This window comes from Cladophialophora yegresii (assembly GCF_000585515.1).
Source record: "Cladophialophora yegresii CBS 114405 chromosome Unknown aczIN-supercont1.3, whole genome shotgun sequence".
Classification (NCBI taxonomy): domain Eukaryota; kingdom Fungi; phylum Ascomycota; class Eurotiomycetes; order Chaetothyriales; family Herpotrichiellaceae; genus Cladophialophora; species Cladophialophora yegresii.
The window spans coordinates 960,123-977,129 of NW_006913047.1; the positions used below are offsets into that span (position 1 = coordinate 960,123).

At 54.0% G+C, this 17,007-nt stretch overlaps 6 protein-coding genes across 6 annotated transcripts; 1 reads left to right on the top strand and 5 right to left on the bottom strand.

Moving 5' to 3' along the window:
• Positions 1 to 906: 906 nt before the first annotated feature.
• A1O7_04052 (ATP-dependent RNA helicase DHH1) lies at positions 907 to 2,448 on the bottom strand (the record flags this gene model as incomplete). Its single annotated transcript, XM_007758068.1, has 1 exon — positions 907 to 2,448. The coding sequence occupies one exon, from the start codon at positions 2,446 to 2,448 to the stop codon at positions 907 to 909; it is 1,542 nt and encodes a 513-aa protein (XP_007756258.1).
• A 1,834-nt stretch (positions 2,449 to 4,282) lies between these two features.
• Positions 4,283 to 7,710, bottom strand: A1O7_04053 (uncharacterized protein; the record flags this gene model as incomplete). Its single annotated transcript, XM_007758069.1, has 2 exons — positions 4,283 to 7,564; positions 7,621 to 7,710. 2 exons carry the CDS (start codon positions 7,708 to 7,710, stop codon positions 4,283 to 4,285), a joined length of 3,372 nt encoding a protein of 1,123 aa, XP_007756259.1.
• Positions 7,711 to 7,969: 259 nt separating this feature from the next.
• A1O7_04054 (uncharacterized protein) lies at positions 7,970 to 8,996 on the top strand (the record flags this gene model as incomplete). The annotated part of the gene is made up of 3 exons (XM_007758070.1): positions 7,970 to 8,014; positions 8,068 to 8,870; positions 8,939 to 8,996. 3 exons carry the CDS (start codon positions 7,970 to 7,972, stop codon positions 8,994 to 8,996), a joined length of 906 nt encoding a protein of 301 aa, XP_007756260.1.
• Positions 8,997 to 9,341: 345 nt separating this feature from the next.
• Positions 9,342 to 12,800, bottom strand: A1O7_04055 (uncharacterized protein; the record flags this gene model as incomplete). Its single annotated transcript, XM_007758071.1, has 1 exon — positions 9,342 to 12,800. The coding sequence occupies one exon, from the start codon at positions 12,798 to 12,800 to the stop codon at positions 9,342 to 9,344; it is 3,459 nt and encodes a 1,152-aa protein (XP_007756261.1).
• A 1,040-nt stretch (positions 12,801 to 13,840) lies between these two features.
• On the bottom strand, positions 13,841 to 14,548 carry A1O7_04056 (protein-L-isoaspartate O-methyltransferase; the record flags this gene model as incomplete). The annotated part of the gene is made up of 1 exon (XM_007758072.1): positions 13,841 to 14,548. One exon carries the CDS (start codon positions 14,546 to 14,548, stop codon positions 13,841 to 13,843), a length of 708 nt encoding a protein of 235 aa, XP_007756262.1.
• Positions 14,549 to 15,098: 550 nt separating this feature from the next.
• On the bottom strand, positions 15,099 to 16,916 carry A1O7_04057 (cystathionine gamma-synthase; the record flags this gene model as incomplete). Its single annotated transcript, XM_007758073.1, has 1 exon — positions 15,099 to 16,916. One exon carries the CDS (start codon positions 16,914 to 16,916, stop codon positions 15,099 to 15,101), a length of 1,818 nt encoding a protein of 605 aa, XP_007756263.1.
• Between the last annotated feature and the right edge of the window lie 91 nt (positions 16,917 to 17,007).

Sequence of the window (17,007 nt, forward strand, 5' to 3'; positions counted from 1 at the left end):
GTGGCATGCATCCATATGGCGTTAAAGTCCGCTTTCAATGCTGGCGAAAGTAGCGAGCGAAACTTGGCACGTGAGCGGAAATAGGTATGGATGCGAAAAATAAATCGCGTTGAGATTTGTTGATGTCGGGCCCTGGGCAAGGAGACACGCCAGGTGACGTCGACTGTCAAGTGTAAAGCGTCGCGGAGATACAGAGGAGGTGGGAAGAGAGAGGCGGCGAAAGGCGTATCGAAGTGTAAGCCTAGGACGTATGGCGTATGAATATGTAGTCGATGATTGAGAGTGTTCGTGTTGTGGAGAGTTTTGAGGAGAAAGGTCAGGAGTATCTCGTTGAGGTCGTCGAAGATGGCTTTGGTGCTTACGTCAAGTGTGGTGGGCGTAGTGTGAGGCTGGGGTCGAAGTAGGTAGTATTGAATAGAGGGTGTGTCGAGCATCGTGCTTGTGGGTTGGAGGTAGGGTCGTTGTAGGGCTGATATGTCTGAGATTGAATGACAGAAAAGCAAATAGCCAGCAAACGCCATGCAGATCTACAATCCATGTAGAAGTCCGGCATGATCCTTGGGACTTTTGCGCCAGTCGTCCCTGCGACTCCCATCGCAACATGGCTCTTCGGGACATACAATGTCATAAGCCATGAAACACCGACCGAATCATGCTCAGCAAGGAGCCGCTAGCCGTCCGGCCGTCTGTTCGATCCAGAAAACACCCTGCGCCAAAAGAAGCAGAAACTGTACGTACGCTGTTGTACAGATCCGGTAAGCAGCAAAACCGTATCAGCCGGCCATGATGAAACTCCCAGCTTGCGCATGTCGCATGTCATGGACCCTTCGTAACCCTGAAGAGATAGACAGACGCCCTAAACAGAAAATAAAGAAAACCACCACAAAATCCGCCACGACTGTGGAATTACTGAGCGGTTTGGCCCACGGCCGCCGCCTGTGGAGGGTGGCCTCCGCGCCCTCGAGCACCCTGACCACGACCCCGACCTCGGTATCCACCACGTCCTTGGTTGTTGTTATTGTTGTACTGCTGCGGAAAGCCATTGAACTGGTTCTGTGGCTTCCTAAATTGCGGGTATTGACCGTTGGCATTGGTGGCGTGCTGATTCGTAGGTGTAGTTGACGTGTTCGGTCTGGCAGCCGGAGCAGGCGGAGGCAACGCACGAGGAATGTTTTCTGGATTGTCGTACACATACAGACTCTTGTCGATAGACGGAGGAATCGGCTGGATCTCGGTGCCCAGTTCTTGTTCGATCTTGTACAGATTGTAACGGTCGTCCCAATTGATCAGGTTGATAGCCAGACCACGGTGACCAAACCGGCCAGACCGACCGATACGATGAAGGTACGTCTCTGCGTTCTTGGGGAAGTCAAAGTTGATCACGACATTGACAGCCTGGATGTCGATACCTCGAGTGAGGAGATCCGAGCACACCAGATTCCGGCTGACTCCGGCGCGGAAATCGTGGAAGACCTTGTTGCGATTCTGTTGCAGCATTTTGGCGTGAGAGTAGAAGCAGGAGTAGCCGAGTTCGGTGATCTTCTTCGCCAAGAGTTCGACTCGGTTGGTCGAGTTGCAGAAGATGATGGACTGGTTAATCTGGAGTTTGGAAAACAAGGTGTTCAGACAATGGACCTTCTGTTTCTCTTCAACAAAGGCATAGTACTGAGTGATACCGCGGAGGGTGAGCTCGTCCATGAGGTTGATCTCATAGGGATTGCGCATGTGCTTGTCCTTGAAGGTCTTGACAATCATGGGGAAAGTGGCGCTGAAAAGCATGACCTGACGGTCTTTGGGGTGGAAGGAGAGCAGCTGCTCGATGACGACGGTAAACTCTGGCGACAGAAGCTTGTCGGCTTCGTCCATGACAAAGATGGGACATTCAGACAGATCTGCAACGCCCTTGCTCGCGAGATCAAGAATCCTGCCCGGTGTGCCGACAATGATATGTACTGTCTCTCCTAACCTCAGAATATCATCTTTTAGTCCCGTGCCACCCGTCGTGACCATGACATTGATACCTAGGTGCTTTCCGAGTGTCTTGCAGACTTGTGATGTTTGAAGGGCCAGTTCCCGAGTGGGCACCAGGATAAGTGCCTGCGTCTTGGGGTTTTTGGGGTTGATTCGTTCGAGGGTAGGAATAACAAAGGCGGCCGTCTTGCCTGTTCCATTCTTTGCTCGAGCCAGGATATCTCGACCAGTGAGGGCTACGGGAATGGTCTCTTCTTGAATGGGGGAGGGCTTTTCGAACCCGGCTTCAAATATGCCCATCATTAATTCCCGCTTAATGTAGAAGTCCTCAAATTCCAGGCCTTTGGTTGCCGTCACATCTTCAGTCTGTTGTCTGGTGTCTTTTGCGGGGAGCTTGAGTGAGTCTTTCCAGGTCGAGTCATCGGCGCCATCGTTCAACGAGGTCTTGTTGAGTTGTGATGCTAAAGCGTCCGTCATCGTGGCGGGCTGCTGGGGCTTGCCTCTGGTGGAGGGGAGCGCAGCGTGAGAGGGGCAGGAAGGGGGTGAGAAAGGGTTGTGTAGCGCGAATACAGGATCTTGGAGACTCGAGAACTGTAAACGTCGAGGGGCGGCGTAGCGCCTGGGTCTGAGATCGAGGGACGGGCAGTAGTGTCACTGCGAGGAGAGGGGTCTCTGGTTTTGTGGGTTTGAGACGTCGTTCTCTTTGTGTAGGACGGACTGAAAGCTCTTTCAGCTGCGTCAGCAGATTTCTAGAGGTGTCGAGAAGAGTCGGTTGTTATGTTCAAGGGGTTCAGATCATGGGCGAGAGTGAGGCTGTTGCTCAAGTATCGAGTACGTGGTAAGGTAGGAATGCAGTTGGCAGGCTTTTAAGTCTTGCTTGCCTTGTGGCCGCAGCAATGCGCTTGCGGATCTGAGGCTGCCAAGACAAGCCTGCCCAGCCCCAAACACACGCTAGCCTCTTTCGGCAAGCTGTAGAGCGCTCGATCCCACTCATTATTCTCCCAGGGCCGCCATTCCTTCACAATGACCATTGACTCGATAGCGACTATAGCCCAAGTAATACCTTACTAGCTCAGTGAAGACTGATTTCTGCCGGAACATCTCGCCATGAGCACGATATCCCACCCTCTCTGCCCAAGTCCCATATCTTGAGCCACAACTGGGGCACTCCCAGCCTCCCTGTCAACCCGCACGCTTAGTTGCAAAGACAAGAACAACTTTGAGGACAACGCCCTGGCCCGCTGGCCCCTTTGCATGGACAACTGAGTAAGGTCAGCTATCATAAACAGTGCAAGCCAGAACCGGAGACCTCCTCTCACCTTCCTCTCACGCATGGTAACACGCAGCCACAGTTTCTGGTCTTGAGGACTCTCGTGTTGATCTGTGTACCGCAGGTCCCAGGCAGAACGCTCTTGCTGTAGTAGAGCTCTCTGTTCTGTTCTCGCTGGCAGTACTCCTGGACTGGGCGCGTGCGTTGGATCCGAGTCCCCACAAAGTCGCTGTGATGGATTCGCATCGTGGCAATCGAGGTGACCGTCGAATGGCGGCTTGAATTGTCGGTGCCTTGAGAGTTCCTCGGTCAGCCTTGCTAGGGCAGAAACCGAGCTACCTTCAGGATAAGCACGGTCTGCGCATCGATACCCGTCCAGGTATATAGCCATCGTAGGCGCTTTGCAAATGTTCAATGAGCGATGGCTCGACCCAACAGAACAGTATTGTTGCCGCTTGCAAGGAACGAAACTCGCGGAAAGTGGCACAACTTATGTTGAAGCTCAGGCAGGAGCCACCGCAGGACATTCCTGTACTCCTCACCCTGGGCGGCCACTGCTTCTTATCTAGACTCACAACCTGCTCAGGAAAAGGTTTGCGGGATTTGAGTCGACACGATCCGGTGGCGGGTACGTGGTTACACAGCATCAGGTGAATCCGACAAGTCTCGGACACGACCTGCGCGTGACGATGCCGACCTGCACAACGGCCATTGCATGTGTACAACTGCGTTCGTGTCTCATAGAGAAAGAATCCAGCGGCTGACACACCTCGCCAGCTGTGGAACGTCAACAGCATGAACGCCGAGAGAAAAGTGCATGTGAAAACAAGAGAGTAAGAGACATCATGTCCAGCACGCAGGAGACCTTTCTTCACACAATATGCACATACGGTACTCCGTATTCCATACTCAAACTACAATGACGGTAGCCCAGTCGACCTTCAGCCCGCACCGAACTGGAGCGTTGTCTGACCTCGTTTGGGGGGTGCACATCTGTATCCAAGTCAGCACGCATTCGACACAGCGGCACGTGGTTCAAACTTACTCGACTCTGTTGACATCGTCGGCGATGGGAATGTCAGATTGCGTGCCAGGACTGATCAGAATAAACTGCCCGCTCGTGCTGTGTCTTGCCCCATCGATCAACAATTTGACGCTGGTGTTCCTGTTTACCGCATCCATGAACACGTCAAACTCGTCGAGACAGCGAATAGGAACACCCATGGCCTCCCAGATCGACAGCAAGAGACAGATCTGAGAGAAGGACTTCTCGCCTCCGGAAAGAGTCTTTGCACTTCGACCTTCTCCGCTTCGTCTAGTGATGTCGGGTTCGACCGCAATGTCCATGACTTTCTTCACATGGTCCACGTGCAATTTCCCTCGAAAGCCTCTTTCGCTCAGCTTCATGATGAAGCCTGCCCTCGACCGAGCGGTGATGTGCTGCCGGAACCGTTCCCACCGCATCTTCCTATTCGTGAGCGTCCTTCGGAGTTGTTCCTGTAGCGATTCCAGAGTCTGCATGTCGTCCTCAGCTTTCCGAAACGCCTTGGAGCACTTCGAAGCTTCCGCAGCCAACTCGGCCGGGTCGCCGACTTGCTTCTTCCACTTCTCATATTCTGCCCTCAGCTTTTCGTGCTTCCTCTTCAGGCTGTCATAAGTCTCTCCTTCAGGGAGATTGACCCGCTCACACACAGCCCGGGCTTGCTCTGTGAAACTGGCGACATGGTCCTCGATCTCTTTTAACCTCCGCTCTAGCGAGCCACGGTCGCTCTGACCTTCCTCAGTGACGGCAAAGGCATTGTTCTTTTCGTACAGGTCATACTCACGTTTCCGGCTGGCGGCCTGAGCTGCTTCTTTCGCCTTCTCGGCGACTCCATTAGCTGATTGGATCCGGTCGTCGACTTGGTCGCATTTGTCGCGCGCCGCGCGGAGCTTCTTTTTCAACTCGTCGAGTTCAGCAACCGAGTCTTCAAAAGAGTTCTCGTGGACTTTCAATTCATCCTCAGCCTTTCGTAATTCTTGACGCAGCTGCTCGAGCTTTCCACTTTCAGAATGGTCGTCTCGGATAGCATCCTCCAGTTGCTCAACCCTGTCTTCCGCTTTCTGTACTTGAATACGAAGTTCCGCCGTGTGGTTATCATGAGCTTTGAGGGCTTGCTTCGCCTTCAGATGCCGGTTGCGCGCGCTACTGAATTCCTGCTCGGCGCGAAGACGCTCAGCCTTGCGTTCCTCGAGGGTTCGTTCCTGCAAGCGAATGTTCTCTCCGACGTCGGTCTTCATCCTGGGAGCTTTCGTCCAACCATGTGTCGGATCTTGGGCCACTGTCCCGCCGCGATAAGACAGCATGAAACCTTTTTCCTTGATCTTTTGACCTAGGCAGTAGCATCTTCGAACGCGCGGTAAAGGTGTGCCACCATTGCGGAGGATCTGCGTGGCCTCGAATACGTCAGGAATCAGAATGGACTGTTCGATTTGATTGGCGATGATGAGCTGCTTTTTGACTAGCTCGTGGTCGATTTCCAACGCACTCAAAATTGTCTGGTAATGAGCATCCGGCAGATGTGACTCGACATCTAGCGGCGAGTGGTTGGTGATAAAGATGGGCAGATCGCCGCAACCATTTCGTCGCATAATGCTGCTCAGTAGAGTCTCGTCTCGCTTGCTGGTAACAATGAAACCGGCAAGCGCCTTACCAAAGACTGTTTCGAGTATCGCAGACCACTCCGGTTTCAGTAGTCTGACATGTTTTGCGATCGGACCTACAGGACGTTCTTGGAATCCCCGTTCCTGCTGTATCGCTTGTAGCAAGACCCGCATGTTCCTGTGTAGAGCTAAATCTTGTGAATCGCGGTTTTCCTTGAGTGATTTGATCAGGTTTTCCAGCTCGGATACTCTGGCGTCCTCTTGCTTCTTCGCCTGGGCGCTCTCATCCAGCAGCTTTTGCATCCGAGCAACGTCGTCGACGCAGGATTGTCTCCGCTCGGAGTGCTCATGCTGCTTCTGCTTCAGGGTCATGACTGCCTCTTCCGCGAGATTGCGTTCAGCAATGCGACGGGCGGCACCACCGCCATCGAGGTCTGCCAGTCTGTGCTCCTCCTGGCTGATGGCCTCCTTCCTCTTGGCAATGTTCTGCTCGGTGGCCTTGATGTGGGAACCAATTTGACGCTGCTCGGCTTGGGCGTCTGCGCAGCTCTTTTTGATTTCCTCATATTGCGCCTTCTCTTCGGCTTTCTCAGCCTTGAGGCGGTCAACTTCTGCCTTTGCAGCTTCATATTCCTCCTTTGCCACAGACAGAGCTTGATCGGACTGCTGAAAGACAATGTCGAGCTCCTCGGCCTTGGCCCGGGCAGCGACTATCCTTTCGTCTGTTTTCCGGATCTCCTCGAGGTACTCGTCGCGGATATCCTCCTTGGCCGCGACTTGGGCCCAGGTGAGCTGCCGGGTTTGCTCGCGCAACTTGGATCGCATGCCCTCATGCTTTTCGGCTATGGCCAACTTCGTCGCTGCTCGCTCATGCCTGTCCTTGAGCACCTTGAGATCCGGCTCCCTTTCACGGATTCTGGCACTGATGTTGTCGAGCTGCTCTTCGATGAGACGGTAGTCCTGATCGAGTTGTTCAAGCTGAACGCCCTTCATGAAGAACTTGTACTTCTCGGTTGGACTCGAGCCCGAAAGGAACTGGCGCGCCTGGTCTTGAGACAGGACAGCCAAGGGATTCTCAATCTGCAACATCATGTGGTCGCAGATCTCCTCGAGGTCGGACTTTCGGGTCGAAATCACACGGCCTCTTTCAGATTTGAGCTTGAAGCCGCTGCTGCCGTTGCGCTGGATGTGACGTTCGACCTGAATGGTCGCTCCGTAGAGTTCGGGCATGTAGGCATTCTCGCCCTGATTCTTGATTTTGCAGAGGATGGTGGCATGGTCTTCTCCTTCCTTGATGAAATTCTGCAGGCGAGCACCTCTGTTGGTCGCCGATGCTTTCCCTCCCAAGCACAGGATGATGGCGGTGAGTATGGCACTTTTGCCGCTCCCATTCTTGCCGCAGATGAAGTTGATCAACGGACCGAGTTTAAAGGCAAAGCCTTTATGGCACATAAAATTGATGACCTGGACCTCTTCCAAAATGCCGTACTCGGCGGGTTCGTTGATGAGTTCTCCGCGCTCCTTTCGTGCTTCCAGAGCCTGGGTCATATGCATGAGTATTTCTTCGTCCTCCTCCTCATCAGAGTCGACGCCGGACGGCGGAGTGCTCCCACGGCCATCTTGGTCGCTGAAGGTGTCCTGAGGTACGGAGGACTCGTCGCTCGTGCGCCTCCTCTTGTTCTGTAGCAATTGTGAGTATAGGCTGTGGGCGAACCTTGTGATCGAGGAGAACTCACTGATGCGCGGCGGGGAGGCGAGGACTCTGGACTATCCTCGGTCTGATCGTCGCCGTCAGCGGGCGCTGACCGTTTACGAGATCTCGACATGGCCTCTGTCACAAGCTCAAGTGAGGCCCGAGTAAGAATGCGACCAGTTGGAATGGTCAGTGGCGGAGCTCGTAGCCTGGGACATTTTGGTAGCCCGGAAGGCAACCTGAGCGCGTTTTGACGCGTTGGGTTGCTCGTTGGCGGGCAAGTTCCGGCGGGTGACCTCATGCCCGATATCGCATGGAATTTCACTGCTGAACTAATTAAAAGTACACATATCAAAACGCCCAGTCAAGCCTCCAGCAGCTCAGATTAAAGTATGGCCTCGGGCTCAGGCAACAATGGAGACAAGTCCAAGCCCAAGGTATGCAGACTGCGCTCTAGCCATAGGCCGCCGCACAAGCTGATTTGTGACAGCCCAGTGCCCTCCGCTCGATCATAGCCGGCTCAACAGCTGGAGCAGTGGAAATCTCCATTACATATCCCTTCGACCTCCTGAAGACACGATCGCAACTGAACCGCCGCTTACCGGACTCCAAGAAGTTGCCATGGCCGCCCTTCCCGTCGAAAGAATGGTACACCGGCTGCACGACAGCCATAGTGGGGAACTCGGTCAAGGCCGGCGTGCGGTTCATGTCCTTCGACACGTATAAACACCTCCTATCAGACGAGAATGGGCAGATATCCGGGCCCAGGACAGTCGCCGCCGGGTTCGGCGCAGGCGTCACCGAATCCTTGCTGGCAGTCACGCCGTCAGAATCAGTGAAAACCCAGCTGGTGGATGACAGGAAAAGACCGAATCCCCGAATGCGCGGCTTCATCCATGGGTCTACAGTCATCGCCCGAGAGAAGGGCATTAGGGGTTTCTTTCAGGGATTTATCCCCACGACGGCACGCCAGGCGGCCAACAGTGCGGTCAGATTTAGCACTTATACGAGCCTCAAACAGTTCGCGGAAGGCTACGTTGCCCCTGGAGAGAAGCTGGGGTCGTTGACAACGTTCGCGCTGGGGGCAATGGCCGGTGTGGTCACAGTCTACAGCACAATGCCGCTCGATACCGTCAAGACACGCATGCAGAGTTTGGAAGCGAAGCAAACCTACAAGAACAGCTTCCATTGTGCGGCAATGATATACAAGAACGAAGGGATACTGACGTTTTGGTCTGGAGCATTACCGCGCCTGGGTCGCCTGACACTGAGTGGTGGTATTGTCTTTACGATGTGAGTTGAGTCCGCCGTTGCAGCAACTTGCAGCCGCCGGCACAGGAACTGACTTGGTTACTCACTAGGTATGAGAAAACTATGCAACTACTGGATCTTGCGGATCCCGACAGGAGGTACATATAGGCCGTAACTGCCTTGGCCTGCTTAGGACCAGACAGCCAGCGGACCGGGAACCATATTATAACGCATAGCTTGCGGGAAGATGGTCATATGGTCACTCGGCAGGAACATATCCGGGCAGCATTTGGAAACGGTGCTACCTAGGATTTAGATGACCGGTGTATGTTGCATTGTGGAGACTCTATCCCTCAAGCAACGTCTGATGGATAGTATCGCCACGGGCAGCAGAGGAATACGACCACACAGCAGCCGAAAGACGATCTGAATTCCGAGGTTTTGCGACACTGTACTCATATAGCTATACCCCCAACAAGACCACCTTGACCGACCTTACACTCTCACTTCTTTTCACTCCTTCACCTTGACCTCCTTGACCAGCCCCTCTCCCAACATGACCATCTCCGCCACGACCGCTTCCTTGTTGAAAACGCAGATATCCTTGGGTTCGTCACCATCCTCCTCAGCAACCGCAGGTAGAGGTACGCTCGACCAACCAAGTCTGACCCGCCACGCCTTCCGCCCAAGCACACTAGGCCTCCACAACCCGGCAATCACTTTGCCGCCATTGCTATCGTAAAAGAACAGCGCCGACGAGCCAAACGCGTGGTTCAAGTCGCGCAGGTACAGTTCCACGGCATTGTGCCCGATCGAATTGACATCGAGCGACTGGGCGATCTGTAGATTCTTGAACTCTCCATTAGCAGCGTCCATCCCCTCCAATGCCGCGCTCCCCGTCTTCTTCCTCCCCGTGCCACCCATCGTGACCGCAGAACTCTTCAGATGGATGACGAAATCGTAATCGGCCAACTTCCCGACAAAAAGGCCCTTCCACGAGGTCTCGTCCTCCAACCATTTCCCCTCGATCATGGTCATTGCGGCTTTCGCCAGCGCAGTCACCCGTCCCGCCACAACTCTCGGGGGACATGCATTCCCCGTCCACACCGTGCCGGTGCCGTCCACGTTGCTCCCAACGAACCACACCACGGTGTTCATGTTGGGATCAAGCTTCCTCCACGCTTGGAATCGCGTTTCCATTTCCGCCCGCTGCGCGTCCGCCAGGCCATCCTGGGAGAGTGACAGGTCGACAATCAGTGGCGAGAAGGACCAATCCCACCGCGACAGGAAGTGAAGACATCGCAGGAACGCCGTCGTTGCGGAACCGGGAACCTCCCATGGCGCTGGGTATAGGAAACATTGCGCGGCGATGATCTCGAGAACTTCCTCGGGGACATGCGTAGACAGAAGATGTGAGGAGATCCATCGCTTCAACAACCTCACTGTCGCGCATAGTGGTGGAAATTTCGTGATGAGGTTCTTCATTGCGAGTGTGTGCGCCGTCTTCGCCTCGAAGTCTCTCTTATGCGCCGCTAGCGCAAGGACAAGAGAGTCTCGCGTGGAGCCGTGCAGGGATTTATCAGCCAGGGCATTTTGAAGGAGATGAGCTTCCCGGTCGTGGTGGATGCGCAGACGGAAACAGATCGAGGAGAGTCCAGGAGCCGGGGCCGGGTAGATGATGTCCAGGAAGCAGACGTTGGAGTGGCCTGTTGTAGCGGAAGCGATGTTTTCGAGTCCGACTCGGGTGATGAGCTCCTTTTTGCTTTCAGCGAGAAGTTCGGCAAGTTTCAGCAGAAAGGCGATCTTGGTGTGTTGAACTGCCGGGAGGGAGTCGGGCCAGCGGGTCGAGGAGTCGAATTGGATGATGATGTCGATTGGTGTAGTGGTTGAGGGGAGCAGTGGATGCAGCGTCGAGGTCGAGCGTAAAGCTGGGGAGGCGGGTGAGATGGAGCGAATCGGCAAGGGGAGGCCTTCTAGGTTGTGGAGCGTTGACGTTAGGGTTTGGAAGGTCGAGTTGATGAGTAGGAATGCGTCCTTGGGACTAATTGGGGCTGATTGTTCGTCGTCTTTTAGGATGGCGGAATCCAGGTATGGCCTTTTTGTTTTGATAGAGCTGGGTGGTAGTTTGAAATGCAGCATGGCGAGGTACGCAATGATCTGCAAGGTCACCGGAGCGCCCTGAGACCAGACCAGAGCCTCAGAAATACTGCCATCCTTGAACCGGCGAAGTTCGGCCTTTTCACCCCAGAATCTGCGGAATTCAGCTGCCTTCTCTTGCTCGTCTGCTGAAGGGCCGTGGTCAACAAGCCGGGACATTGTATCCGGGTTCGTGAGTAGTCCAATCTCTAAGTCGTAGTCTCCCTTGCCGCGAGAAGAATCCTTGTTAAGAGCCCAGCTCGACTGTGGCGGTAACCTGAAGTCAACCAGGCTGGCCCTGTCACTGAGGCCTCTCACGAGAGCAGTGTGTAGTCTGTGTAGGAGTTGACGCTCGTCTGCGCCTTTAGTGACCAGACCTGCAGATATTCGGATCGAGTAGACTTCATCGTATTGCAACAACGGTATCGCAACTTTCAACGTGAAAGTCGTGTCAAAACTGTCCTGGCTTTTTGAGTTGACTGTAGCCAAAGATACCCGAGCATGATGCTGCAGAGCCTTGTATGACCAAGGGCTCATCTTGTACAGTATGTTGACACCTGTGCTTCCATCATAGAAAGCAGGGACATCTAAATCGGCAAGCTCAAATTCTGCAGCGCCCAAGAGAAGCATAGGATCCTTTTGCAGATCTCGGACTGCCAGAACTTGTAGCATCGCCTTGAATAACTGAAGACTGCTGTATTGCTTGGAGAACAGCGGATGTCCCTGGCGGCCGCCCTTCTCTAGTAGCAATGCGCACATCAAAGCCCACTCCAGGGCACCGAACCCGCCGGACAGAACAGAACTGGAGAAGTTTCGTTGGCGGAGCCAGAGCTGCCCTATCCGGCAGGCTTCGGCGAAAGCTGGACTCAATTTCACAGTTGCGCGAAGACGCTCGTCGATGCTCGAAATGGATGCTGCATAGCATACGGTGCTGTTATAAAATGGCGTAGGCTGGTCTTCATTCGTGGCACCTCCGGGTGTTATTTGCCGCAGACAGTTCCTCGTGGGCAAAGTCTTGGTCACAGGTATTGATCCGTGTGCAAGACCAACTGATATTCGGAAAGCAAACTTCGACAGAGTGGCGTCCCGAGGAACGAGCTTGAGGAATGGCAAGAGATCGACATCGTGCATGTATGCAAAAGACATATGAAACTCTGCCGCCAATTGAACCTTGATTACATCGGCAATGCAAGCGAGGTAAAAAGCTGCCTTGTGCAAAGCTCTGTGATTCAGGTAGTCCTTCTCTTGCAAAGCAGCATTAGGCATGAGAACAGTGACGTCTATTAGGCTCTTGTTCTTCAAACTCCATCCCTGTGCCAATGCGCCCCAAACCACAACATGCTTAGGGGGGAGAAAGTCGAACTTGTAATTTGTCTCTTTCGTTGGCTGAGGCTTTGGCCAAGGAATCTGAATGCCTTGCTTGCGGCATGATTTTGCTGCTTCAGTGGCCGTAACAGGCGGACGCTGTGGTATGCCCTTGATTACCGACACTAGCTGATCTGAAATCCGAGCCCATTTTGGTCGTATTCTCTCGTAGTCCGGAGTCATTTCCGCAGATAAGTCGGACAACTGGAGCGAGAGGGTGGCCGATTTGTTGATGCCGCCAGTGGGCAAAACAGTGGGCTTCGAGGCAGTGACCTGGCCTGACCTAGCGATCCTGTTGACGTGGCTCTTCGTAGTTGAGTGATGCCGATGGCCGGATTTGGTACGGTCGCCACCGCCATGAGATGCTTCTGCATCACTTGAGCCACTAGAAGTATCAGAGGGCTCAGAGTCGTGCCCGAGCTTCCGCCTTTTGGGCGAGCGCCGTCCTCCTTGCGAATTCATGATAGACATGGCTCGAACAAGTTTTGCCGATGCTGAGGTGTCGATCTCAATTGGTTGTCATGTAGAATCTGCGAGCTTCAGACGATTTCAGCCATCACAGCACCTGCTCAATAATCACCAGGGCGACGTTACAGGAGTTGGACGAGTATGTAGCGAAAGGCTTTGTCCAAAACTTTTTGGTGCCAAGAGATAAGATTAGATTGTTTCTGCCTTCAAGCTGCAGGGCAATTATGCATGCATACGTCATTGTGAATTTCCAACGCCTGTGTCGATCCGAACCTCCTCAACACCTCAAATATAAGATGCGAGAGATGAAGACAAAGCAGAGATCATCCAATCGGTGCCAGCTGCTTATCGACTTCTTAGATCTGTAGCAACTCGATCCCGCAAACCCACGTGTTTCTGTCACACGCGTTGCCCTCATAGAGCTAATTTAGACCTTCTCCTATCTGTTGTTTTGGAGATTCGACGAGTACCTCGTAGTCTAAACTATGCCATCTGGTCGCACAACCTTTAGGCTATCAAGCCAAATCGCAACTCTCTTAGATGACGGAAACCGGGGAGGCAACCTCGCACCTTGATGCCTCTTTCGCGCACGGTGACTTCACAACTTGAATCTGCTGCATGGCTAACCAGGAATGCACATCACATTCGGAGTAAAGAACCGTGTTTGGCCTTCGGATCCTGGAACCCTTCAGCGCCACAGAAATAGAGTACAGTCTCGTCACCTCTGCTGTATACTATACATCTCATTTCGCTGCATGCTGATGTGCTCATCGTGATATCTCTGCCCACCGCGACATTGCTTCGTAGACGCTGCGCGAGTATTGAGGCGTGGACACGCGGCCCGAGTCTCGTCATGGCACTCACATAGTGGTGATCAATGAATGATAGAATAAGATCGAGACTAGCACCATGTCGAGAGCCCTCAACCAGTCGACCCATTGACTCGAGTCAGCTCATGAGTTTGCTCTCCTTGTTATTCCCCACGAAGTATTGTTTTACCTGGTCCACAGCGCTCTCCACCACGTCATGATTCGCTGTGATTGTCAGGTTGGGGCATCCGTCAACGGCACGTACCTAACTCCCATGTCCTTCTTCCTCGTCACCTTTCCATCTTTATCCTTATCGACCACCCAGATCCACTGGCTGCCCCAACCACCGTCGTCCTCTACCGGGATGAACATACGCCCGGGCCTGGCCAACTGGTCTATCAAACTCTGGTGCATTTCCTTGGCCGCCGCGCCGACGTGAATCGCATTATAAGGTCCGCCTTCGGGATATCCCTTGCGGCCATCACCCTTCACGAGTTCGACCTTGCCGGACTCGAGCAGCGCCCGTCCCTCTTTGCTGCGTTGCATGTTCTCCCGCGACATATCGACCAGGCCTTTGATGTGGTCAATACCCACGACTTTTCCCGCGCCGGTGCCATCAGCGCCGCACACGATCGTCGCGAGCACGTGCGTCAGGTACCCGCTTCCGGACCCTATATCTAGCACTTTGGCGCCCTGATTCTCTGGCATGAATGGCAGCAGCGATTCGCAGGCCGACGCGTGCATGTGTGGGGCGGAGATGGTGGCGCCGAAGCCGATGGGCTGGGGCGAGTCTTCGTACGCGGCGTGGGGGGAGGAAGGGCAGTAGTGCGCGCGGTCAACGGCGGCCATGGCATCGCGGACGCGCGGGGCCTGGATTAGGCCTTGGGTGAATAGGTTTTGGATCAGTTCCGCGTTGGTGCGGCCGGAGCAGCGCCATGCCATGGTCGAGGATAGGGGACGTAGCGCGAATAGTAGAGAGGTTGCAAGAGTAGAGAAATCGAAGTGGTATGGGAGGCTCGAGAAGAGGAGGATGATTCCTGTCCAAAGTAGCAGATTCGCTGTGTAGTGGAATGGCATGCAATCTTGGGTGGTGGGCAAGGGAGCAAAGAACTGCCGGTGTGTGAAACACGATGAGTCGTGGTCGCCTGCCTACAGGGTGGACTTGGTGAAATGAAAACAAATGTATGTTCACTGCAAAAGGGAACAGCACCAGAGGATGCCGAGAATGACGCGGGGGTGACAAGTGACTCGGGCAATCATCTCCGAAGTGCGGGGTAAGCTCAGCCTTGCATGCAATACGATTTACACTGTACGATAAGCAGGAGACTTTTCCCATATTAGCCATAATATATTTTGTGTTTGACGATAGCTCGAGAATGCAGTGACGTCGAGCTGTCTAATCTCCCAGTATGACAGGGGCAGGGTCTTCGAGTTGAGCGGCGACGCGCCTCCTTGCTCTTTATAAGACTGAACGAAACAGATGTCTACTCGTCTATATCTTGACTTTCTCCGCTGCCCTCAATGCCCGGTCTACCTTGTCTGCCAGCTCTGCCGGCTCTTCCAAGCCAACACTCAGTCGAACGAGATCAGGCTCAACGCCCCATTGCGCCGTCCACCCCATCTCTGCGTAGTGCGCCAAAACAGTATAAGGACACGCCAGCGTGAAGTTCGTACCCAAACTCGGGCCCTTCTGGACCTCGAGAGCATCGAAGAAAGCGACTGCCTGCTCCGGGTGCTGAAAAGTCACGGACAACAACCCTCCGTACCCACCGTTCGGACTGCGACAGGCATCGTAATTCGGTCGACTAGGGCTGCACTTCGGATAGTAGACCTGCTTGACCAAAGGACATTGCTGCAACGACCTTACAACAGCCTCTGCATTTTGGTTGATACGCTCGCTTCGGCGGATAAAGTCGCGAGAATTGCGTTCCATGAACACTGCATCCTCGGCCCAATAATTGTCCTCGTACTCTCGAGACATGGCCTGCTTGAGTTCAGCGTACCACTTGCTCTGCGGGTTGAGCACACAACTGCCGCCCATCACGTTGCTGTCGCCGCTGAATACCTTGGTAAGGCTGCTTACGACGATATCTGCACGGCTGAGGACGTCGATGTTGGTGAAGTTGCCGACTGTCTCGTCGACGACGACGGTGAAGTCGTACTTGTCGGCAAGGACGCGGATGCGCTGAAGATCAGCTGAGTTGAGAAGGGGATTGCTCGGGAACTCGGTGAAGAGAGCCAGGAACCTCTCGCCGGCGTCAAGACGTCTTTCCAGGTCATCTATGCAGGCTGCGCTGCCGTGCCCGTAGAAGAGGCATCCTGGGCCCCACTTCTCCAGGATTTTCAACGTGTCGATGTAAGGAAAGCCAAAGCATATGCTCTTTCTGGGTGCCTGGCCCTTGGCTTCAGCATTGGCCAGGAGGATGCGGTGTGTGTTGAAGATCGAGGACATGCCAGTAGGGTACAGATAGACGTCATTTTCCGAAAGTCCCTTTTGTCGTCCGTCACCCCCGTCTGGTGACTTCTTCAGTGCTTGCTCCAGTTCTGCGTCGTCTGTGAGGCAGCCGCTGATTCTACGTCGGATGGCCAGCTTCGCCTGCGAGGCTAGCTTGACGTTGAGATTGCGACCGAAACGTTCCTCCACGAATTGTGCGTGGTCTTTGTCCTCTCCGTCCGTGCCGGCTCGATCTGTGGTGCCGTTATTTGAGGATGGGATGTCGTGAATGATTCCATTCCGCGATCCCGGACGCTGATATCTTCGGGGCCCTTTCGTGTACAAATCGTCCGGTCTTATCTGTGGTTGTGTTGTGACTGGCTCGAGAATCCCGTCCCTCAAGGCCTTCAAGCAAAATTCGCCTCTGCGGCTTGAGATTCCATCTCCAGTGTGCTGCCACACTTGCTTTGCCACATTGAAATATTCTTTGGGGAAGAAGACGCATGACAGGCCCGAGAGCGTGGTCGCATGGCTTCTGTTCCCGGTGTTGACCGGTTCTAACTGCAGAACATGGACAACCCCGACTCCCAGGCCTTGGACTTTGTCGTAGAAGAACTTGAAGCACTTCTTCGCGGTGGCAAGCGAAGGGAACAGCATGACTGCCTCTCCCGATCTCCCATAGAGCTTCAAAATTTCATTCCCCAGCTCCTGGATGGTCAAATGGATGAAGAACCGTGGGTAGCCGGTTTGCATCTTGGAAAGCACCCAATCCTCGCCTTCCTCGTAACCCACCGTCGCTTTCCATGACGGCAAGGACACGCTGACAGCGTGAGGTGTGTTAGGCACCGGTTGCCCGACAGCAGCGAGCATTGCCATGGCGTGTGCCTTCGGAGATCGTATGTAAAAGTGTTAATGACCAATAGTAGAAGAGACGGTGGCAAAGAGTCACCACGAACAGATTTTTCCG